General features: G+C 49.6%; 8 protein-coding genes across 8 annotated transcripts; 4 read left to right on the top strand and 4 right to left on the bottom strand.

Annotated features, from left to right (window-relative positions):
- Positions 1-84: 84 nt before the first annotated feature.
- Positions 85-3764, top strand: HO173_001109 (uncharacterized protein; the record flags this gene model as incomplete). The annotated part of the gene is made up of 5 exons (XM_037303053.1): positions 85-117; positions 497-2075; positions 2128-3162; positions 3212-3684; positions 3738-3764. The coding sequence occupies 5 exons, from the start codon at positions 85-87 to the stop codon at positions 3762-3764; spliced, it is 3147 nt and encodes a 1048-aa protein (XP_037169700.1).
- Positions 3765-4147: 383 nt separating this feature from the next.
- On the top strand, positions 4148-5119 carry HO173_001110 (uncharacterized protein; the record flags this gene model as incomplete). Its single annotated transcript, XM_037303054.1, has 2 exons — positions 4148-4294; positions 4355-5119. The coding sequence occupies 2 exons, from the start codon at positions 4148-4150 to the stop codon at positions 5117-5119; spliced, it is 912 nt and encodes a 303-aa protein (XP_037169701.1).
- A 706-nt stretch (positions 5120-5825) lies between these two features.
- On the bottom strand, positions 5826-8270 carry HO173_001111 (uncharacterized protein; the record flags this gene model as incomplete). The annotated part of the gene is made up of 1 exon (XM_037303055.1): positions 5826-8270. The coding sequence occupies one exon, from the start codon at positions 8268-8270 to the stop codon at positions 5826-5828; it is 2445 nt and encodes an 814-aa protein (XP_037169702.1).
- Positions 8271-11837: 3567 nt separating this feature from the next.
- Positions 11838-12637, top strand: HO173_001112 (uncharacterized protein; the record flags this gene model as incomplete). Its single annotated transcript, XM_037303056.1, has 2 exons — positions 11838-12048; positions 12198-12637. 2 exons carry the CDS (start codon positions 11838-11840, stop codon positions 12635-12637), a joined length of 651 nt encoding a protein of 216 aa, XP_037169703.1.
- Positions 12638-14104: 1467 nt separating this feature from the next.
- Positions 14105-15238, bottom strand: HO173_001113 (uncharacterized protein; the record flags this gene model as incomplete). The annotated part of the gene is made up of 1 exon (XM_037303057.1): positions 14105-15238. One exon carries the CDS (start codon positions 15236-15238, stop codon positions 14105-14107), a length of 1134 nt encoding a protein of 377 aa, XP_037169704.1.
- A 1329-nt stretch (positions 15239-16567) lies between these two features.
- HO173_001114 (uncharacterized protein) lies at positions 16568-18342 on the bottom strand (the record flags this gene model as incomplete). Its single annotated transcript, XM_037303058.1, has 3 exons — positions 16568-17287; positions 17348-17900; positions 17948-18342. The coding sequence occupies 3 exons, from the start codon at positions 18340-18342 to the stop codon at positions 16568-16570; spliced, it is 1668 nt and encodes a 555-aa protein (XP_037169705.1).
- Positions 18343-20335: 1993 nt separating this feature from the next.
- Positions 20336-21994, bottom strand: HO173_001115 (uncharacterized protein; the record flags this gene model as incomplete). The annotated part of the gene is made up of 6 exons (XM_037303059.1): positions 20336-20399; positions 20456-20602; positions 20750-21204; positions 21259-21536; positions 21681-21775; positions 21822-21994. 6 exons carry the CDS (start codon positions 21992-21994, stop codon positions 20336-20338), a joined length of 1212 nt encoding a protein of 403 aa, XP_037169706.1.
- A 585-nt stretch (positions 21995-22579) lies between these two features.
- Positions 22580-23612, top strand: HO173_001116 (uncharacterized protein; the record flags this gene model as incomplete). Its single annotated transcript, XM_037303060.1, has 3 exons — positions 22580-23084; positions 23187-23419; positions 23478-23612. The coding sequence occupies 3 exons, from the start codon at positions 22580-22582 to the stop codon at positions 23610-23612; spliced, it is 873 nt and encodes a 290-aa protein (XP_037169707.1).
- Between the last annotated feature and the right edge of the window lie 655 nt (positions 23613-24267).

Raw genomic sequence — 24267 nt, forward strand, 5'->3', positions numbered from 1 at the left:
GCCCAAAAGACTTATATGATTCTATAGTACTCTTTCCTCCCACACATTAGTTCAATCGTGCTCGTGGATTGCGGTTAGCGGCTCATGTGTACACTCAAATTTTTGACTTCGCCAACCGTCATTCTCGCGTGACAATCTTTAGTCAATAAAACATACATTAATCCAAGTCTCTATTATCAACAACAATTATCATTCGTATCCTTTTGGCCTAGAATCCTGAGCTCTACATATTTGAACGTCCTCAATCCTGTTACCCTATAAGTAGTCTGCCTCAAAAGCGGACAACACCTGCCTCTATGACTCGGTAGCACATTCCAGGGGTTTTACCAGTGAGACTGGCCGGCAGCTTGGACAGGAGACTCTATCGTGCGTAGAGGTCTTCTTGGCCTCTTAGTGTTTCTTGAGAGGACGGGTCCGGCATGGATGCACAGGCATGTCGAGCCAGCTGCTCTACTGTATCAACGCCGATGACTCTAACGTCTGGTCTTGAACATAGGTCCAGAATGCTATCGAGATCGCATGGAACCCTCGTGCCGAACAGTCCCTCAAATCACAAGCGTTCGACTTCCTCAACCAGCTACGCTCCGAACCGCAAGGATGGCAAATCTGTTTTTCGCTGGCTCTGCGAGACCCGAAGCCTTCAGAGGTGGTCCGCCATGTCTCACTCGACATTGTCAACAATGCTATAGAAGCTGGACATCTAGTGGACCAAGATATGATTTCATTGAGGGATAACATACTTGCATACATGCAGAACACCTATGGCGCTGCTGGCAGCAGCAACGTCCAGCTTGATCCTGTATCCATCCAGAACAAGATTACACAAACCGTTACGAACCTCTTCACGGCGTTGTATGCTAATCATTGGACGTCTTTCTTCCACGATATCCTGAATCTAACTTTAACCACTGGTTCGACCTCAAGGGACAATGCGGCAGGGGTCATGCTGTACCTTCGCATACTGGTTTCCGTGCATGACGATATTGCAGATGTTCTACTACCGAGAACACCCGAAGAACAAAGAAGAGATAATGATCTCAAGGATCTAGTAAGACAGCGGGATACGGCGATGATCGCGTCTTCATGGCATGAAATTCTGGAGCATTGGAGGTCTAGAGATGACTCTATTGTGAAGCTTTGTCTAACAACAATCGGAAGATGGGTCACCTGGACAGAGATTTCAATGGCCGTTAATGATTCTCTGCTTAGTCTACTCTTCGAGTTCCTAAACTCCCAGCAGTACTCAGATGGTAATGAACCAATTCAGGAGAGGAGGGACGCCGCAATCGAAGCCTTCATCGACATCTTGAGCAAGAAAATGAGCGCCAGCGACAAGCTTGAATTGGTCGACGTTCTCAAGGTTAATGAAGCTGTTACGCAACTTGTAGGAAGCCGAGAGTTGTCCGAAATGCGCTCCACTGCAAATTACGACACTGATCTTGCGGAAGGTGTTGCTAAGCTGGTTAACAACGTTGTCTGTGATATCGTCAAAGCTTTGGATGGTTCACAAGGCAACGACTTGGTATCGCAGCGTGGGAGTGCACAACTTAAGACCTTCCTGCCGCATGTATTGCACTTTCTCTCGGACGAGTACGACGAGATATGTTCTACGGTAATCCCTTGTTTGACCGACCTCCTTACATTATTGCGCAAGAAAGCCAAGCCCAGCAGTACCTTGGCTTCTGAGGGCTCTGCCATGTTACCCCTTATTCTTGATGTTGTAATTTCAAAGACGAAATATGATGAAACTTCATTTTGGGGCCAAGACGATGCTCAAACGGATGAGGCAGAATTTCAAGAGCTTCGAAAACGACTGCATGTTCTGCAGAAAGCCGTCGCCGCAGTAGATGAGAACATGTATATAGAGAAGATCAGGAATGTTGTCGTGTCAACGTTCGATAGGTTCCAGGGCCAAAACGGTCAGCTTGACTGGAGGGATCTCGAGCTGGCTATGCACGAGATGGAGCTCTTTGGAGAGCTGGGCTACAGACATGGTGGACTCTATAGCAAGACAAAACCGGTCACACTAGCTGCTGAGCAACTCATCGGGATGATGTTCAAGCTTGTCGAAACAGGTACATTAATTTATACTACCAGACCGAAAGGCCACCTACTGAAAATGTGCAGATGTCGCTTCATTCTCTCATCCAGCCGTCCAGCTGCAGTATATGATCATCTGCGAACGGTATTACAGCTTCTTCGAAGCAAATCCCCACCTCATCACTCGTGTGCTGGACAGCTTCGTACGGTTTGTACATCATGATCATATCAAGGTCAGGTTGCGATCATGGTATCTTTTCCATAGGTTTGTTAAACACGTACGACAACATACTGGAAGCATCGCTGAGACCGTAATTCAATCTCTGAGTGATCTGCTCCCAATCAATGCTGAGTTGCCAGAAGAGACATCCGAGAACGACAACGAGGACATGTCATCAACCGAAAACGATCAGTCAGCTGTCGCAAGATTCAATAGCCAGCTCTATCTGTACGAGACCATCGGTTGCATCTGTTCCGCACGTTCCATTCCAGTGGAAACCCAAGTTCTGCTCGTTAGATCAGTCACCCACCCGCTGTTCTCGGATTTGCAAGCGCACATTGACCGAGCGAAAGCAAGAGACAAACGAGCGATCCTCCAAGTACATCATTTGATTATGGCTTTGGGCACCCTCGCTCGTGGATTCTCGGATTATATGCCGGCAGCGAATCCAACTACTGCCTCCCCACCCGCAAGAGTGATATCTGAAGAATTTGCCAGGTCGGCCGAAGCCATACTTGTTGCGTTGGAGGGCCTCAGATCTTCGTTTGACGTTCGCGAGGCGGCAAGGTTTGCGTTCTCCCGACTTCTGAATGTCCTGGGCAGTCAGATCCTGCCCCAATTACCCAGGTGGATTGATGGTCTTCTGTCCGAAAGATCGACCAAAGACGAAATGGCTCTGTTTATGAAGCTCCTTGACCAAGTAGTCTTTGGTTTCAAATCAGAGATTTATGATATACTGAACACCCTTCTCACGCCTTTTCTGCAACGGGTCTTCGCCGGCATCGCAGAGCCAGTAGCTGGCACAGACGATGAGATCCAACTTACAGAGCTGAAACGTGAATATCTTGCATTCTTGTTGGTCATACTCAATAACGGTCTGGAGTCAGTACTTGTGAGTGAGGGTATGTTTTCGTGACCTAGGGCCAAACACCAGTTGCTGACTGACGATAGTTAACCAACCCACTTTTGCGACCGTCATCTCAACCATTGAACACCTCACCAAAGATATCACGGACTTCCAAACGGCCAAGTTAGCCTTCTCAGTCTTGACTCGCATGGTCTTCACGTGGGGCGGCCCAGACTTGCAACTGCAATCTCCAGCCATTGGGAATGTCAATGCTTCTTACGGAAATCCTCAACCGAAACTCCCTGGTTTCGATCGCTTCATGATGATTACAATCTCACCTACATGTTGGGCAATTCCAAGCAACCCAAATTTTGACCCCAAGGATGCACAGGGCAAGCAAGTGCTCGGCGAGGCCGCGGCCCTTCAGATGGCTATCTACACGAAGACCGGTCAGGAGTACCTTACCTGGCTAAGGGATGCAGAACTGAGTGGGATGGGAATGGATAGTGGCACGATTGATGAGTATCTACGGGCATTATGCACCTCGGACACGAAAGAGTTCCAACAGTTCTTCAAGGTACGCACGCTCGGGCTTGTGATTTCATAGCGTCGGTGCTAACTTAAAGTCAGGATCTAGTTTTGAGAAGCACTAGATGACACGGACATGCATCTAGCTGGGCGATATCACCAATCTGGATTTAGCGATGCATTGCAGGCGAATTACGATAGAAATGGTTTCAATTGGCGTGCATTTGTTGTTGGCATTAGCGGAGACTTTAGATACCTCAGCCTGTCCTTCGGTCATTCGCATGCAAGAGTTTCTACCAGCACTTACCCAGGTCATGTATACAGGGGCTTGATGTTGCAAAGATCCATTCTCTTACCACAGACAGTAGCAACTGTTTTGGTTGTCGAAACTCGCTAGACTATTTTTAGATTAGCTGACATGAAACCCGAGATCGCTTCACGTAAGTTACCCGGCGTTCGATCCAACCACCAGGCAAAGATTGTCTTTGGTCATCTCAATGCACCTCTACATCATGGCGAAAATCGATTCTCCATCGCCGCCTGCAGCTGGTCCTGGCCCCGAAGAGCTCGACGATTACATGTCCATGACCATCGCAGAGCCCGCCAAGCCAGCTGAGAAAGAAACCTACACCCAGCGCCGAATACGCAAGCAACGTGAAGTACGACCCTCCCCCGTCAGGCCCTTCGAGGTCAGCCAAAGTGACTGACCGCCAGCGCAGGCCGAAGCGAGATCCCGCCCCAAGTCCAAGGCCGAGCTCGCCGCCGCCGCCGCCGCCGCCCGCGACGATGCCCTCTCCACCGCTCTCCCCAACTCCTCCAAAGGATTCCAGATGATGGCCAAGCTCGGCTTCAAGCCCGGAGCCGCGCTGGGCGCTTCTTCGAATCCGAACGCGCGGACCGAGCCGCTTCATATATCCGTCAAGGAGGATAGAGGGGGCGTGGGGATGCAGAATGAGAAGAAGAGGAAGTTCAGGGAGGAGGTGGAAGGGGTGGAGAAGAAGCAGAGGGCTGAAGAGGGGGGTTATCGGGAGAGGGTTGCGAAGGAGAGGGAGGGGAAGAGGGTTGAAGGCATGTTTTGGGGTGCGATGAGGGTGCTGGAGGGGTTGGAGCAGCCGGAGGGGCGGGATCAAGTGCCGGTGAAGAAGGTGAATGTTCTGTGGAGAGGTTTGGTGAGAGAGCGGCAAGAGAAGGAGAGGGAGAGGCGTGCAAGGTACGATCTACATCAGGGCTTTTCGAGGAGTGCGGCGTATGTGGATTTCGAGGAGGACGAGCAGGATAGGCAGGCGTTGGGAAAAGAGGAGGAAGATGTGGAAGAGGAGGACGAGGAGTTGAATGAGTTCCTGAACCTTGAAGGAAAGGAAAGGTTGAAGAGACTGGTAGGGTATCTACGGAAGGAGCATCAGTACTGCTTTTGGTGTAAATTCAAGTACGTGGATGAGACGATGGAGGGTTGTCCGGGGTTGGAAGAAGATGATCATGATTAGCGCTCGATTTTCTGTTCCGTGTGGCTGCAAGAGAAGTATTTGAAGACTCGCCTTGGGGAGACAGCAGCAATGAATGAAAGGTGTCAAGGCTAATATCAACAGTCCTTTTTGCGTCTACTCTAATAGGCTATCGATGCAATCATTTGCTGCTTCCAGGTAACACCGGTGGCCCATTATTCTGGACGACCGAAACACTCGTGGCGAATGCATTTAGACTTTCTTGTTTCATCTTGAAACGCTTGTCCAAATGCCTAGGCTCGCTAGGCACTTAACCCCCAAACCTGTCAATTACGACGCGATTCTAACAGCAGCGATCCAAAGGTCAGCTAACACAGCCGTATCATTGAGTGGCAAGGTGTACTCACAATCCATCAAGATATCTCCCGCGAACTCCTCAGTCGCTACAACTCTCAAGTCCCCTCGGCCTCTCATCCAGGGACCAGATGGTTCCTCGAAGTCGAGGGTCAAGCATACTGCTAGTGGGATCGTCGTGGTCTCAGATTCATCGGCAAGACCAAGTGCCAAAGAACCTCAGAGCGTCAAGGTAAGCAGCTTGACGTCGCAATGGAAAAGATCCATGGTAGGGGCTATAACGTCGGGGTAAGCTGTACTCGAATGATGTCGTTTTGGTTGGACGTCAAATATGGAGCAGATATCATTGGATCTGAAGCTTTGTTTCGGCTGCAGTAACGAATGGAACTTCGTTTCACATGCTCACATATCCGCTCTCAACTGAAGCATTCGATGATCTGCGCTGTACTTGAAGCCTTTGTAAGGCTGTCTTTAACCTCTCTTGAGCGCGTGAATGGGTTTTATCATCCGGCTTGTCCATTTGTACGACGGTGTTCAGGACGATCTGATTCAGGCTGCACAAATATTGTCCAGCATTCGCAGAGGCGTTGATGAGGACAAGTATCAAATTGTATGCGGCAGCCAATGCTAATACATCCAGGCTCTTGACCCCAGAGTATGTTCGATCCAGGAGTTGTATTGCACTATCAAATGACATGGGATCGGGTCGGAGACCGGTCAATGCATCAAGAGCTTTGGCACATTCGATACAGGTAAGTACATCTCTACGGACAGTACTCGAAAAGGCGCTGATTTCCGAAAGCGAGCCTGGGAAAGAGACCGCGCTCGAGGACAAAAGAGCTTTTGAGAGCTTGTGGATGTTCTGTTTACGATCGGGCTCAGAGAAGATGGTCTTTGCTGCTAAAGCTCGAATAGAAGTACTCGACCCTGGGGGCGCTGTTCGAAGAGCGATTTCGATCTGTGAGAGGTGGGCCTGGCTGGTCTCGCCACTCTCAAGAAAGCTGCTCAGTGTCTCTTGCAGTATAAGAGAAGATGACCACAAGGCCAGGGCATCAAGAGGGCCACGCATGGCCGTGTCCTCCGCAATGTCCTCAACCCCAACGTCTTCAGATGTTGTGGATGCTGACCTGTTCCAACAAAGATTATGCGCCTGCTGTATTGTGAAGTCGGTCATAACGTCTTCAGCCGGCCGTTGCAGGAGGGCCAGGAGGTGATCGGATAACGGTTCGAAACTTTCAGATCCTGTCGCGACATCCACAGTGTCAAGCATTCGTTTTGCTAGAGTCCACTGATACTGGGCGAGTCGGCTGGCTGCGAGGTTGAAAGCCGAACAAATTCTGGGCCACCTCGAAGCTTGCCAGAACATAATGCGAAGATGTAAAGCCTTTAGCATCAGTCTGGCCGGTGTTTTGGGCAATGTCCCGGCAGCCCAGACGGTGAGAACGAGCCTACTCCTGCTCACCTCAGCATCTCCACCGGTCAGCTGGGCGTCGATGGCGATTTCCCACGCCCTCACTCTGGCAATCTCTTCTTCCTCGCTTCTGCCCATCAGCCATGAATAAATGTTCCAACCTAGCAATTGCCTGATTATGTATGCACCCGTTTCCAGTATAAGAGCCATCATCTCGGGGAACCAGCTATGCCGAGGGACCTTTAGTGTTTGTATCGCTGTCAACCATGCATTTTCACGCACTTCTATTGGAGAAGCTGAAGAGCGAGACCCGCTTCTACCTTCTGTTGCATGTTTGAGACCAAGCCTCGGTTTGGAGTTGAAAAGATACATAAACAGAACGAGCCCGAGGACAGAGAAAACCAAGAACCCTTTGATCATCGGTAGGAGGAGATATGCGAACGGGAACGATGCCAGATGGCCTTGCAATGCCCAGAGCGGCTGCAGCGTTGGAAATGGTGCCGAAAAGGGTAACGCGAACAGTCCACGGTCATTCTCTCGGTCCTTGCGGTTCTCCATGAATCCATCCATGACCATGAGCCCAGCCAAGGATCCCACCATGAGCTTCCCAATAAGTTTCCCGCCTCTGATTGAGAAGTGTGCTCCAGGCTGCTGGTCGTTAGAAGAAATTCGGTCGGCATAGTGCTCCTGAGGCGCATTGTTCTGCAATTTTCTGATATCATCTGGCACAGGGATCATGCCTCGGGGAGCATCAGATGTAATGGGAGAATCTTGGGTCGTAGATGGCAAGTCCTCTGGCCCTGCGTATGGAGACTTTGACAATTCTGCACTGACCGTATCTCGGCCTTGAGCGACTTCTGACTTAGCATAGCGCGCCTGGCTCCTAAGGCCCGCATTGACGTTCTCCAAGTAAGCGTTTCGCAGTTCGAGATGGTGGATATACTCGATTGCTTTGGTCAGAATGGTGGATTTGTTGTGTTTTGGATATGCTGCAAGCCTTTCCGTCTCAGTTGAAGTAAAGGCGTCGTCCCGAAGACTTGGAATACTTTTGCGTAAATCAGCAATCTTGTCGTTGAGGTTGGTACGGTAGCGCTTCTCAACGATGCTATGGCTTTTGTTCTGAACAGACGTTGATTTCGCGTCCTGGCTGCCTGGGCGTGTGGCCGAGTCGCCGCTTTCTGTGGATGCTTTACGCTTTTTGGCAGGTCGAGGGGATGCATCAGCTTCCTCTATAACAGGATTAAGGTTTCGTGACTCGTTCGTCTCAATTGAAGAACGCTGCGGATCATGGGCATCTGTAGATAGTTGCATAGATGCAGTGGATGCTAGGTCGGAATAGGATGCTGGGTCCCAGTCCATCCAATGGTCCCAAGCGTTGTCTGGGGAATTGGAGGCCGCATACGGTACCTCAATTTTGGCCCTGTCCATGCCTTCGGGAGGCGGCCAACAAAGCAAATGGATTGGCAGAAATACCACGACCGCTGACGTGCTGCAGTGCCTTATGTTTGGTCTGATTGAGATGAATAGCGGCTTCTCGGCTCCTGTTGGCTCAGGCGCAGAGGTGATATAAAGTGCATGAAAGCAATCTAATGCTTTGTATCCCACTTAGTAGTGGCAAATTGGGCAGACGAAGTGGAGGAACAACAGTTTCCATTATGGTGGTGAATTGAAGCGTGCGACCAGAGTCAATGCCATAGTTCCAAGGTCAAGTACAAGGTGGGGAAGGTATGAGAGTGTAAGATGTTCATTGATTGTGTTTAAGTATAGTCAATACCTCTACTTCACATTACATAAATTGAACGGCTGCAAGTGGCGTGATCATTCGGACTTTTCGGATTCTTCGGATTATTCTCACGGTTGGGATCATCTTCTTGGCACGGAAGTAGCCAGCATGGCAGCAATTGATAAGGTACTTTACCTTAGGTAGTAGGTACGAGTACCGTTACAATACCTTTAAAGTTTTTAGCAAAGTTATATAATACCTTAGCGTAATAAAGTCTGCCCTGAACTATTCGAGGCTATTTAAGAAGAAAAAGAAATAGTTACTATCTATAAGTAGAAATAATTAAGGTGTTTAAAGAAGCTAGTAGCTTATTGCTTTTGAACTAGAAGGAGTAGAAGTAACTTTGATAGCCCCTAATACCTCTACTTCACATTACATAAATTGAACGGCTGCAAGTGGCGTGATCATTCGGACTTTTCGGATTCTTCGGATTATTCTCACGGTTGGGATCATCTTCTTGGCACGGAAGTAGCCAGCAATTGATAAGGTACTTTACCTTAGGTAGTAGGTACGAGTACCTAGCAAAGTTATATAATACCTTAGCGTAATAAAGTCTCCCTATTCGAGAAGCCCTACGGGGTACCGTGCATGAGTGCCAAGATGAATGATGATGCCTTAGAAAGTAACCTTAAAGTATGCTATCGAGCCGGCGTGCTCGGCGTGGCAGGTACTACTCGTAAGGTAGTGTACTCATACCGCAGCTACTCAAAATCCATGGCGCGCCTCCATACATGCATTTGGGTGACGAGTCTAAAGGAAAATGGACAAGTTTCATTGGAAACAAAAGCTCGGGATTTGAATACTCGTAAGTTTTCGATTCAAAGCCACTATTCTATGCGAGTGCTGTTAAGCTACGTCTCTTCTATGAAGGATTGGAAGTATATGTCAAGACTATGACTTTGAGCGACGACTTTGACCCCACACGAGCATCTCCGTATTTGGAGGAAATGGCTTAGCTCGTAATGTCATCAGACCCTAGCTAAGCAACATTCTGTTCAAGAGCAATCATCCAGCCGACACGCGGTGGGTACCGTATCTTCCCAAAACCTATCAAGACGCTCCCTACCCGAATTGAAGGGACGAGCCAGACGAAGATGAAGAAGTTCCATCAAAGGACAGAGCTTGGCCTTTGGTTGAATCTTTTCGATCCAAAACCGCTATGTCGTTGAAGTACAACACATCTTTCCGTTGACTTCGAACTTCCACGTGTATCTCCGCAGTCGAGAAGTAGATGACTATAGCACTCAACAACAACCGACTCTACGGGAATGTGCAGAACGAGCTTGCCCTTTTCACCTTCTCGACTCTTGCCCGAATTGACCGCTGTCCTGCATCCCAACCCATCTAGATCCACTCAATCAAACATCAAGTTGGCCTATTCGCATCCACCACTCTCCACCTTTTCCCTGCCGAGCTTCTCCATCCAATCGCCATATATGTGCTCCGGCCAAATGTCCTACCATTTCGTCCGCAACAATGTCTTTCGTTTGCCCCCTCTTCTCCGCTATGCAACGCCACACACGTCTAAGTTGACAGTCCGCAGGTAGAACACGACGAGATGGCGACTAGTTCCATTCGCATTACCGTGTTCCCTTAGCCTTCAACGGTTTGAACGGTAATGCACCATGACGACCCAAATTAGGATTATCAAGCCGAATCTTTCCGCTGTCATTACGTAGATCTAGCTTATACAGAGCGGCGGAGCCAAAAGAAATCTGCTCCTTGTAATCATTGCGACTCGCACCACAACAACTGCAAGCCGGGTGGGGCATCTGAATTTTCCTCTGCCTTTGTTGCGGGATCACCAGTTGTTGAAGGTCCTGTTTTGCCTGGTGAAGACTTATCCTGGATACAAGTAATCTGCCAAAATTCAGTCTCAAAAAGGCAGCACGAATGGTGTACGACAGGGGACGGGCTCCAATGCCGCTGCTGTTCAGTCGTATGGCCCATATCGGCAAAGGAAAAGGGTACTCATAACGGCTCTCACATCTCCTCCGGCGGCTGAACGTACGTCAGATAATACTCTGCTTCGATGGTACCGGGAATAAATTTTCGGGTGGGACGAGTCCTTCGATGAGAGAAAGAGAACATGATTGACTCCGCACCAAGCACTTCCGCAGATAGTAATATCCTGAAGATATACGGGATGCTAGACCGTACGAACGGCGACAAGCACTATTATCAGGTATTCCATCCTCCGTTGTCTGCCAACGTGGTCCGATTCTTTTTAGCCGGGAATCGGAACATATGTCAACACACTATCGATTTCACATACAAGTCGCCTGGCCCGATTCAACTCGTGGTATCAGAAAGCCAAAGACTCTGCTGTTGGCACGTTTTTTGACTTACATGTCACGGTAAGGTCACCCTTTCAAACAGACTGAGGCCATACAGCCAACAGCTTCTCAGGGCACCTATAAGTTCTTGATGCAGGTACGTACGTGTGTCCGGAGTTATTATTCCGTACTTCAGTCCAATCTTTGAGCCGTCCATACTATGAGGACACGTCCCAAAACTCGAAACGCTTTCTTGAACAGGAAATGCTGACTCCGAAGTCGTCAATAGTGCTACGAAGACGATGACATCTTCTTTTTCGGTTCCAGTAGGGGTGCCTACGTGGCACGCTTTCTTGCGGAGATGCTTGACCACGTGGGCCTACTCAGCGCTGGTAACGAAGAGATGATTTGATTTGCATGGAAGGCTTTTGCTCGGTGGCAGCAGAGAGAGGAGAACACGGTGGAAGAGAAGAAGAAAAAGGAGATGTTTGATTTCTTACTGGCTTTCTGTGAGAATTTCAGTCGTCCAGTCCGACGTATTCGCTTTCTTGGCCTCTTTCACACTGGTAACTCCGCTCGCCTATTTATCAGGCATGAGGGCTCTAGCTGAATCTGTGCCCAGTCAACAGTGTCCCGAGATTCGAGAATGCATGGATGTAGCGGAGCAGATTCCCGTACATCGCCAGAAGCTCGGCTAGAGTGATCCGTCATGCGGTCAGTATTGACGAACGGCGGGCAAAGTTCCGATCAGATTTGATATCCGAGGCAAAAACCCCCAGACCCCACGAGCGCGAGGAGCATCATAGAGAGACCCATGGACAGAAAACGGGGCCAAGAGAAAATTTGATGAGCAATGGGTCAAATGCAAGTCAGTTGGGTGCAGGCCGGTTTCGCAGGAGATCGCAGTTTCGCTCTACTGTCGAACTCAACAAAGCTATGTCGGCTCGTCTGAGCGCTGTAGAAGAGGGCTACCTTGATCCACGAGGGAGCTCACATGGCCGCCTTCCATCCACGCGCCCTGCTATTTCGCGCAACGCCGCGTCAGATGGGGTTTCCATTACAGCATCGACTTCAATTGACTCATTATCAGCCTGGACAACATCCCGTTCTCAAGTCCAAAATCCGAAAAGCAAGAATCCGGATGGAGGTGTATCTCGGAGTTTTTCCTATCTTGTCCCGAAGTCTGAGTCGTAAGACATATCAAAGGAGCAAGATCTCCTTTTGTTCCCCAGACCTTTGTCATCAGTCAGGCTTCTTGCGCAAAGGAAGCAATGCTGACTCCGAGACTGTGCGTAGGGGCGGCTGGGATGGAGCCAGAGACCTCACAGGAATCCGAATTCCAGCAGACGATTTTCCGAGCTGCGACCAAAGGTGTGCTTCACGATTGTCTTGAGTTCAGCAACGGTCTGAGAGTAGGGTCTGTCTTGTCATGGAAGATGATGGAGTGGTTTCCATTCCGCAGAATGGACCTCAGACCTGATGGATCTTGGAAAGCGATATCTATACCCTTGCCCAGGGGCGAAGTCAGGGATATGCCTGAAAATGCATGGATCCATCACTCTGCGATACGGAGGATGGAGGCCGATGAGCGGTACCGGCCCGGTAATCTGATAATTGGTGGGGGAGGACGTGGTATCAAAAGGGCACCGAAGGCTTTGGGAATTGGAGCGTGGGAAATCCTGAGGGGCAAGGATGATCCTGTTGGCATGGTATGTGAGGAAAGGCCCGAGTGTTGAGAAACAGATTGACAAAGCGACGCACGGGACATGATCGACGTATCCTGAAAAAGTACAGTCAAGTCAAGTCAGCGCCACACACTTGATAATGATTCCATCGTCGGCTTTGAATCTCATGTCGGACAGATGAGCTGACGTGACTTGGAGAAACGGGCAAGCTGTCAGAGAGTGACGACGCTGAACTTATTATTTCCATGCCGATTTTGAGTATCAGTGCCCCCATCCCTACCCTCCATAAACCTGGTCATGCTTATGAATGGTTCAGAAAGGATGTCAATGAAGAAGAGATTTCCCCGTTGATGCTGTTGAAGTCATCATTACGCCACACCTGGAACCACGCAAAATAGAACCATACATTTCCTCTCGCCTGGAAAATCTGACTGCTTCCAGACACAGCTGGCGACCGAAACCATGCCTGGTCGAAGCGATATCTGCACCCGCAGTTACCGTGAACTCTTATGTCTAGATGCTATTTCCAACGTCCGTGGTCAAAGCAACGCAGGCTTTCATGGATACCATGATCATCATTTAACGAAAGGTTCTTGTGGAACTTTGATTGGTGTCGCTTTATAATGATACCGGAAGTGATGGTAATGGTACAGCATGACTCACCAATGTTGCTAGAGTCTTCCTCTACGGTGCTGCTTCAATTTGGCATAATCATAGAAACGTCGTCGCTCCTGATTACTCACCACTGGCAAGAGGCCCGAGGCAAGGGCCGTGTGTGATCTCTTGACTGCCCCACCACACTTCTTTCACAAGGAGACCAGTTCTTAGCAGAAGTCAGGTTTCGTTGAAAGGCTCAGGCAGAGGGGGATGGATTCATTCTCTGTCTATCTAGAGAAACGAATCGTGCAAGAGCTCGACGCCCTATGGGCGGAGACAATGGTATCTGGTAATCTATAGAGACCGAACGCCTGTGATGATGCAAAAAGGAATTTCGATTCACGAACCGCCATCACTTATGTTGCTGCCATGTTCGGCAGACTCGTAAAATGAGGTCCTGAGCGTACGGTGCTGTGCTGTTCCGAACCGTTATGGCCAGTAATCTTGTGGACAATTCCCGACCTCGATCACGGCCAGGTCATCCATATTGAATTATCGGGGTCAAAAGGAGTCGAAGACGCTGACGACAGGACGTATGTCTATGAGAGGTTATGCGTAAAGCCAGTACTGATACCGAAGGGCGCCAATAAGATCTGATAATTCGAGTGTGATGCAGAACGCCTATGCCGATGCTCGTTGCTCATATCCCGTTTCGTGCATCTAGGTGGCAGTCCTGCTGTTCCCTGTGTAACATTCATGAAGATATCTTGAAGTCGAAGTACTAAAACTGGTACGATAGACATCAAAATCGTGCCAGTCGTCGGAGTAATGAGGGTTGGTAGGAGATAAATTAGCCATGAGCTCGCTTTCAATGGCTCGAACAAGGCGTTTCTTCCTGGATGAGAGACCAAGTACTCGGAATCACCCTCGCCCGCCAGCTGGACTCACAGTGGGGCTAAGGCTCAGGGCCGGACTGACGCTTCCTGATCTTGCCTCTGGATCTTTCCACCTCTCGTTTTTCCGTTGAACCTGACGCTCCACAATCTCTCTCCCATCTCCCTCCTTGAATCCGGCAGGCAAGGAACTAGTTCCGAAGTAATCCCCAGCACCTTCTAACGTGAGTGGTGTCATCAGTCCACCAGGACTCCTGAGAGGATTAAGTCGTGGGGGGCTTGGCTTGGAGCTGACGCTTGACGAGAGTAGAGAGCGAGAGGTTTTTGCTGTATTGTTGATCAGGTCTCGCCGATATTGTAGAAGCTGTTGTTTGGCATCCGAACCAAGGCCAGAACGTGGCTGCAAGGTGATTGAGCGTGAGCTTAGAGGTGAGGGAGGAGCCGGACTGTGGTCTCTTGACGGAAAGTTTGCTGGGTGGTATTTGGGGAGCCCAGCCACATTGTAGCCTTGCGCTGGCGCCCTAGCTTTCTGGCTGCTGTTGATCGAAGGTAAGGGGACAGACATTTTGGGGGAGAGGGGAGAAGAGGGTCTGCACTGGGACGATTCCGACCTCGGACTCATTGCTGCAAAACCCCTCGGCGCAGCTGAAGGGTCTCGACTTGCGGAAGTTTTCTTTGCGCGCGAAGAGTAATATGGGGTCAAGGACTCGCTAATCCGAGGTTCAGTTTTGTGCCAAGATGTAAAGTACTCTCCTTGCGGTGCCCGTGCTGTCAAGGGCGTGGTTGGGCGTGAAACCTGACCTTCCGCTTTTTTCCTCGCAGGTATATCAATAGGCGCTGAGGGTTTTCTTGATGGGGACTCTGCGAGAGTAGGCAGTGTTCCCGGAGAACGTGACACTCTTACAGCAGCCGATGGGAGATGGAGGTGAAGCGGAGGGGTTTGAGTATTACGGGCACTCAGCCTGGTGGAGAACGAGGCGGACAAACGACCATCAGGACTTGTGCTTGAACGGGCTCTCGGACCCGGATGGCTTTCCGTGGTCGAGAGGGTAGGTGATTCTATGGTCGATGCATGGGAGTCTGATGTTGAGCGTACTGGTAAAGCTTCTTTCCATATGGTTGTTTTGCCATGGGACGACGGGGATGAAGAAGACAAAGACATCTTGAGCGGGGAAAATAGCCTCAGAGATATGACTGTGAACCGTGGCGCTTTAGAGGAGGGTCCAAGAGAATTGGTGAAATGAAGGCTTCAAAGCTGAGGATTTGTGTGGTTGGTGAGACTATCTCCGCGGGTCACGGCGGAGCGGTGCCCTCGGGTTTATGTTGTAGCGGGGTGCCGACCTTCGGACTTAAGTATAGAGGATGATGTAAATGACGTGACGTGACGATAGCGTAATTGTATACCCATCAATTACATGTAATTTGGAATTAATAGAAATGAGGCAAGTGTTTGGCGGAGATATTTAGTTCTAGTATTAGGTTCGATTCCTAATGGCGCTGGTACAATGGTGTTGCGGTGCTTTTTATTTTCTGCAAGTGTGCCAGATAAGTGTGAGTAAACAACGTCATCATGCATGAATGGAAGACCGCTTCCCACAGATATAGAAAACGATATGAAACATTCCAAAGTCTTACAATGCAATCATGGCAATCTAGGTACCGCAGAAACAAGGCAGTGTTGAGACGGACGGTTTTGAAAGTGGTCAATCAGGAAGTCGCTTGGACTGACCATACTGACTCCATTTCTAGGTAAGAGAGAAACAAAGGAGAGGCGGCGGTGACCCTAAGACTTGCTTACCTGTACATTGAATTTGGGCACTGCAAAGGAAAGGTTCGGGCACGATTGGTGAGATTGGTAAGATATGCTGTGCCTTTACCATCATACATCAATTACCACTGAATTCTAAAGATCAATTAAGTGAGAAATGTCCAGGGATAGCTATTTTCATACAAGATTGCACCGCTTTAAACACGCATGTTGGAGGTCTTGGGTAGAGAAAGACTCCATGAAAACTACATCCATAGTTGCTTTCGTCTTCTACCTGTCTGACGCGCTCAAAGGCGCTGCAGCTAGAGCACGCAGAAGGGCGAAAAAGCTGATACGCGTCGTCACTTATAGGTCGGGACCGGCCTAGTACTCATACCGAGAAAGTTCAAAATGCTTGGCTGCGGGTTGCGCACTCGATCATGAATTCAAGGCTATTGGTTAGAATGTAATATGTACATGATGCGAAGGCTTTGATTTCTCTATGCTTTCCAACTCGTATGCTCCGTCATAGTCCAAGTTAGTGCCTTGAACGAATTCCAACATACAGCTGGTTAAGGCCATGGGAACCGATGCCGTACCAAACGAAGATGCGAAGTCTGATAGGGTATAATCCATCGGACCCTCGAAGAAGTGAAACATGTGCTGAGTAGTGATAATGTACATTTCAAGGTATCTGCTCGACCGAGGAAGGTCTCCCTTACAGAGCTCAATGTAGATTAGAATCTAGAAGGAGCTGTCGTGAGCGTGGGCGTGGGCGTGGCGGTGCAAGTGCGAAACCCTCTTCTCTTTTTTGGATGATGAGGTATCAGCGCTATCGATGCTGTAAAACGACGCCTGGCCGTTGGATCCACCGCAGATCTGGGTCTGATCGGCTGTGCAGACCGAGTTGCACATGCCTTGCTCAAGCCCATTGGCGGCGATGTTAGATGGGGTTTTCAACAGTTGCGGGTCATTGCCGCAGAAACATTGGGAGGAGTACTCTAGCGACATCCACTGGTATTTTGTCGTCTGCGCTTTCTGCGCGTTATCCGCGGTTCCAGTGCCACTGCAGAAACCTGCGCACCACTCCGGTGTGACAGGGTTCGGGAGCGAAGCAGATGTACCAGTCAACAGGCGTTCATAGTTGACATAATCCAGGTAGCAGCCTTGGTAAGTCCATCCAGGGACATCGGTGTGTTGAGTAGTCGGCGCGCTTAAACCAGCTTCTTCACAAGTTGCCTGTACCGCCTCCTGAGGGCCTGACTGACGCTTGTTGCATCCTGGCTGATTTTCCAACCAGCCCCAGATGGGCTCGTCCACAGGGGACGGCACGTTACATGCATTCATCTCGTCGGGGGTGTTGATAACGGAGGGATCCAAGCACGCATCGACCTCGTTGTCACCATCACATGTATAACATTCGTCAATGAGGGTTTGCAGAGTGTCTTTTCCCCAACCGGCAAACTGGACTTCATCAGCCTTTGGTTATAGAAAGGTTATAGAACCGCTACTATGATAACTCACGTAATCTCCGTGGAGACCGAAACCCAAAGGATCGCCTTGCGCCAATTCGAAGGGCCAGGCGTCACTAGCAGGATTCCAGACACCGCTTGTCTTGAAGCTGTCAATGTCCCAATAGACTTCCATGTGCATTGCTGGGAAATGCGTCCAGCCTGCCGGGCAATTCTGTTCACCGTTTTTGGTGCCGGCAGTGCTCGAGTAATTTCTCCCAGACGTGGGTGCTGTGAGGTCTTGCGTGAGGCTTTTACCGTCCCAGCAATCGGCGAAGTAAACGTCGTACCGCAGGCCTGTCCCAGATGCGTCGCAATTGGCCATAGGGAAGCCCAAGCCGGAATTACCATATGGATTTTGCTTCGCATATGGATTCGAACCGTCCGCCGTGGGACACGTGAACTGGACTGGTTGGGGGATGCCCTGGCCAGAGTCTCTTCCGAGATAGATTCCTCCGCCCTCCAGCGGGGTGGCATCCGGCTGGCTGCGCTTGAAAGGATCGCCAATAAGCATTTGAAAGCCTGGTGGGAAGGCTACGATCTTGTCGGAAGTTGGCATAGAAGAGCTGGAGGGTCAGCGAGGAGTGGCGGGCTGGCGATGTAGTGATCTTACCTGTAGTAGACCTTTTCTTGAGTAGCAGGCACGGAGATGTAGCTACCGTTCTGGGGGGATCTAAAACTCAACCTTGGAGTCCAATAGACACTGTTGTCCGCTTTGGCCTGTGTCGATGTGCACGACGAGTCGAGGGCGGTGTCCGCCTCCATCGAGGCATTCCAATTGGAGCCACCCATGCCCAAGTGCACATGGGCTGAAGCCTTATTGGGGGAGACGATAGGGTCCACTCGTGCGTACATGAGGGGTGCAAGGCCAACGATGACCTGTTTGACAAAGGCAGGAGTCACGGTACTTCCCGGAGCTGGAGTGCAGATCGTGGGGCCGAGACGGCTGTGAACGAGGGGCGAATGAACGAGTAGAAAGGCCATTTGGCCAATGGTAGAGAGACGCATGACGCGGGCTTGTCTTGAGCAAGCAGTGGATGTTCAGGAAGCGAGTGTTGGTGGAAGCAATGTGCTGGGAGAGAATGGCAGAGGCAGATAAGCAATGTAAAAGAGTGAGTGAAAGTAGTGACTGGCACGCAAGAGTCTCGGACTCTGTAACGCAAATAAAGAGTGTTGGTAAAGGAATGTGAGGAGGATTGGTGAAGAAGGGAGGAGAAAGAAAATGAGGGTGGAAGGTGGTTTGTGATAGTCAGGAGATCAGGACTACCTCACCTTGAGAAGAGACTCAGGAACGAGGACGCTAACAGGGACTTGCTTGCTGACTACCGTAGGTACTTATTCTATTTCGTTCAGGAACCAAAAGGTCAAATTAAACAATCGCCTAGAGGAGTCAAAGTGGCATTATCAAGGCACATGTAGTTAGGCTGGTGGGTATCATATCATAGCGCAAATGGCCGTCAGAATCATGAAACAAAGACAAAGAGGGGCGCTGTGACATTGTAATGATAAGATGCACGTTAGATGCTATAATAATAGGGGATAATGTGATAGATAGCATGTAAGCTGGGAGGAAAGACGCCGCAACGATAAAGTAAGGTAATACCTATCTGAGGCTGGGCAGTTTCACCACATTTATTTAACATTGCTGCTGGAGAAAGTACTGTGGGAAGGGGGAGTCAGCTTCTCCTATTAACGTAATTCAGATAGCTCGGGTACTCTACTCGTATCATTCAATCATTTACCTAGGGGCATCACCTCAGAGCACTTTGTGCCTTGGACACCGACGATCAGTCTACCATCACAGTCTCACAAACTACATGTACGGTAGAATCTTGCACGAGCATGCAGGAGCAAGGGGTTCGACTTTTTTTTTCTTTCTTTCCTTCTTCATGGGGAATGGCCGGCGCAGAACGGGATGGCGGCAAGGTTTAAGGTTTGTGAGAAGAAAATCGCACGTGGTTAGTAGAAGCGCGATCGTCGCCCTTTAATCTTGTCTCGCTTTAAGGTACTAATACAGGCGCCCAAATTCTACTTAAAGTAAGACTGAATCGTGATGCGGCAGCGAGCAGAATCAAAGTCTTCCTCTCCAGGCTTACGGCGACCAACTTGATCCCAAACAATTGAAGCAGATTCCTCCGAAAATACAGAACCATAGCATGCAGACGGCAAAACAACCAAACTCAAAGTCCAAGGAAGGCCCCTCGGTCCCAGAAACGGCTGAACTTCTTCCATTGCTATGCCTTGGCTCCGGTAGGGGCTGGTGGGGGGGTGATTACGGGTTAAAAGTCGTCAGTTGAAACATGGATTCAATAGCCGAGTGGAACGCACCAACATTAATATTCTGATCCTTCATGCCGTCCTTGGCACAATTGCCCCTACGAGTAATCTAGGTACGTACCTGTACAAGCATTCGCTACTGCTCAGAAGTGAGCATTTGAAACGATCGCAAAAGAATCCACATTATTGGCTGCCAAAAGTGGTAAAATTCTTCCCAGAGAGTGCTAAAGTGGCGCCGACCCTCTACCCGCGGCTGGCCCATGCTTTTGTTTTTGCTTCGCTGGACGAAGTTATTTCGGTTTTCTACGCACAGCCAATCGCTCCTCTTCCCAATCAAGGTGTTAGGACCTTGCGCCTTGATAGAGCCTATCCAGAGCGTACAAGGTTTTCTATGCCAGGCTTACCTGCAGGAACTGAGGAGCCTGTCCATCTGTCGCATCCAACTGCGCAGATTCGGGCAGCAGGCCACAATGTAATCACAGTGCTCAAAAAAGTCGCTGGTAGCCGTAGGGTCGAGGCCGCATTCTTGAGAGCTTTGGCTGCTGATGTCCTACTTTACCCTTCAAGCGTGTGAAGGTTGCCTTTCCATTCTTTTCGACTAGAGTCAGAAACATCGCATCTTCACACTGTCTCCATGGCAAAGTGCTACTAGCTCAGCATGACTGGCTTCTGATACAGAACCACATGCTCGCTGCTTGCCAATGCTTATAACTCGCCGCGGGTTTCAAAGATTCTGTATTGTTGTGTCATCCTTTCCGAAAAAGATTACATTCACTGTGATGTCATCCCTATCAGAGAGGAGAGTCAGCATAGAGGTATATAGCTGAGATTTCAGGTACCTTACCTCACGTTCCTCGAGTACGGAGGACTGACGGTCAGCAGGCCAGCTAGCATGTCCTCGTTGCCTCCCCCTAATGCATTTCGAGTTAGATGAGTGGCCGCATTCTCGTCTCTCATTACAAAGTGCTTTGCATCGGCGGTTCGAATGTCGCTAGATTGTAATTTCAACGTCAGCATTGCCTATCCGAGATGGTGTGTTGAGCCTTGAAACATGTCTACAAAGTAGACACTCCCAAGATATGTCTCAAGGCTCAATATTTAGTCCAAAAGAGGAAATATGAACTCGGAAAATACGTACGTGTACGCCATGTTTGGATTTGGGTTGCGTCGACTCGAGATCTCACGCGCAGGAATAGCATTGGGTGTGGGGGCCAGATCTGGAGGGGAAACATCCTTTGTAACATCATAGGTCTTGAGCCATTGGCTTACCAAATCGACCGCCTGCTCGCTTGTGAGATGGTCCCATAACCCGTCTGATGCCATGATAAGGAAGTCTCCATTCTCCGGTTCAATCTTGGTGGTAGTCACCACCGGCAACGCTGTGAGATAAGGTGGCGAAATGAGAGGTTCCCTAAGTGGCGGACCGAAGAACCTTCTCTGTGCTTCCTCTTGCACTTGACGCGACCACTTCCATCTACCATCCCCAAAAGCCCGCGATACCATCAAACCTAGAACTCTTCCATCTTTCACAAGCTTGGGTTCGTCTGGGTGTTCTTTATGCAGTCTTGCAACTTCATCCTTGTTATGACCTGTCTAGTTTTTCGGAGTTGGTTATTCTTCTCTCCGTTCAAAGATCAAACCACCTACCTGGTCGCTTGAGAGAGCTATTGCTTCCCATTCACCTGCAGCATTACGTCGACCGAGGACGGCGCGTGAGTCACCCGTGCACGCTACTTTCAGTATCTGCGACTCGGTATGATAGTATGATACTAGGGCACAGGATCCAGAGTAAGCCGGGCCTAGCCGAGACATTGCCTCATTAAGAAAACTTGGCCCAGTAATTGCTGTAGCACCTTGATCCATGATTTCTTTGTCAAGCTTGAGAAAGGCCTTCTCGATCGCCCGGTCGACATCCTGAGGAGCGGCTGGGTGTGGGAATTTGGGTCAGCGTCTGCGTTTGAGAAGTTCAGACTTGAGCCTGGAGACAGCTTCAAGAAGAACGAAGAGGGCACCAGAGTCCACGAAATATATTTTGCAGTAAGGGTGAAAGAAGACCGAGATTTACATACCGTCACTCGGGGCACCCGTCGATGAGATGGCTTCCAGCTCGTAAGCTATATAAATAAAAAGGTAGTCACGAAGTGCCGCTGCTGTTTCCCATCCACTGGGTGTGTCAGTTCTGATCCTCGCCTCAAATTTGGAGATCTTACGCGTGTCCGTCATAAATACCGAATAGCATCCACTCGATTTCGCCGTCTTCACGACCTGTAGCCGAGAGACAATCATCCTCTGATATCGAGTTACTGGGAAGCTGCATGGTATCATAGCGAAGGACACCACTACCAGATCCAATCATTTGCGAGTCTTCCGACCGTCGTAACATCTCGTTTGCTTGTTCAACTGTTAAAGGTGATGTAGGAGAGAGGTACTTTTGTTTGACCCTCTCCGAACCAAGCAGTTCGAATGTCCCATCACTTTCAAGTACTAATGGCTTAGCATCGTAAATGCTGTAAGAAATGCCAGCGCCGCTAAGCAGGATCCAGAATAGAATTCCTTGAGGCAAGGCTTTATGAGAAGGCCACAACCATTGACAATATGGAGCGCTTCTCTGTGATGAGTGCAAAGCTCTGGACTGTTGGAAGCTACGAGCAGATAACGAAGGCGGAGAAGGACGAAGCTGACGGGCACCAATTCGCGCAGTAAAGGAATGGCACACCGCTGAAGGCGAGCCCAAGACAAACGTTGATATGCGAGTCATAATATCAGTAACACACCTGACAGTTAAAAGATGGATAAGCTGTCATTAATTGAATATGATGTGTTTCGAGTGTCTGAAGATGCTAAGGTCTTACCTATCTTCCAAGGTTAGTTTACAGGCTAGTTTAAAGCACATTTCTCGGAATAGTTACATGGTAGGAGGGAGCGTCACATGTTCATATATATGCCCTCCACCTCCATTTGTCCTATGATGGCCACCCTCTCATCCCACTCCTCTCCCAAGAGCTCTCGCCCTCCAACTCCCGAGTTCAAACCTTCTTCAGCAGCCGACGAAGGTCCCTCAAGTGCCATTCCCAGATCTCGCAGTGTCCAGTTCTCCACCTCGACTGCCCCAATGTCTCGCTCCATCTCTCCAAGAAGTAATGCCCACCAGCAGCAGCAGCAAGCGGAAAGCTCAGCCGACGAGATCACCCCCATCGTTAACCGGGAGAGAGGCGGGGCAAAGAACAAGAACTACGATTCTACGTCTACTGGGCAGCTTGCGGAATCGGGTGAACCGGGCACATCTCGACATAGTAGTAGCTCAAGCGCGAGGAGGAGGACAGGAGGGCAGTCGAGGTCAGGGTCGAAAGGACGAGACTTTAGCGCCGAGGAAGGGAAGGGTGGAGGAAGTTGGTGGAGAGAATTGGCCGAGAAATATGGGAGTGTGGAATTGGAAAATAAGGGTAGTGTTGCCAGAGATCACCTTGCTCTTGGTGTGTCCAAAGCTTCTCTAATTTCTGCTTATCGTTCTTGCTGCTCTGATCATTGATTTGTTATTCTTCCCTGGTATAATTTCGCCGACTTATACTCCCCAGAACGTACCTTCTTGGCCTGGCTTCGCACCTCCCTTGCCTTCGCTTCCATCGGCATCGCTGTAACCCAACTCTTCCGGCTCAATACTACCATCTCGGAGCGGGAAGGCTATACTCCTACCAATCCAGACAACACGTACCATCTGCGCCAGGTAGGCAAGCCATTGGGAGCTACTTTTCTAGGAATCGCAATCTTAGTCTTGCTTGTCGGAGGGAGAAGGTACTTTGAGAGCCAGGTATGTCTGCGAATATGGCTGGTAAAGACTGTGTACGCATGCTAACATGGAAATCTAGTATTGGATCATACGGGGCAAATTTCCCGCCAGCAGAGGCAGCGTCTTCCTTGTAACCTTTGTCGCTCTTGCTTTGATCGTCACCAGTCTGGTCGTTGTCTGCGTTGTCGATCCAAGCGTCTTCGAGAAGAGATAGGTGAAGCCTGTTGTTGGGGTATTTAGTTCGTATTACTCGTAGGTTCGATTCCTAATGGCGCTGGTACAATGGTGTTGCGGTGCTTCTTATTTTCTGGCAGCGCCATTAGCCACAGGTTTTAAAGTTCTGTCGAACGGTGTTGGCAAGGGCTCAGGTTGATTTGTGAAGCGAAATGTTGGCCGTTAGTCATAGTCCGAGGGCGGACACCTGTTTTGGTTGTAGTCGTGTTGTTGGGGTATTTAGTTCGTTTTAGGTTCGATTCCTAATGCGCTGGTACAAATATGGTGTTCGTGTTCTTATTTTCTAAGCCTGGCCCTTAATGAACCATGTTCCTCAGTACACTCCGGCAACCGCGGAATTCATGATATACACTCTTTACCAGAGCCTGAACCTATAAATGGATCCGCACCATGATGACCTTGTAGGGTTCGCACACTTCTGAGTACCTGCAGGCTGTTGTGGCGACTAGGACCGAAGATCTTTCGTCTTATGGAGGACATTAGATATGGTCTAGCTGCCATCGCTTGTAAGCGGCATGCGACACCGATCACATGGACTGAGATCGATGGTCACATGACGCAAAATGCGCGCTGGAGGGGACGAACACCGCGTGTGTACAATTCATGGGACTTGAAATTATGAAGAATCGTCTTAA

Source organism: Letharia columbiana (genome assembly GCF_014066305.1).
Source record: "Letharia columbiana isolate WasteWater2 chromosome Unknown Sc0000002_s0, whole genome shotgun sequence".
Taxonomy (NCBI): Eukaryota; Fungi; Ascomycota; class Lecanoromycetes; order Lecanorales; family Parmeliaceae; genus Letharia; species Letharia columbiana.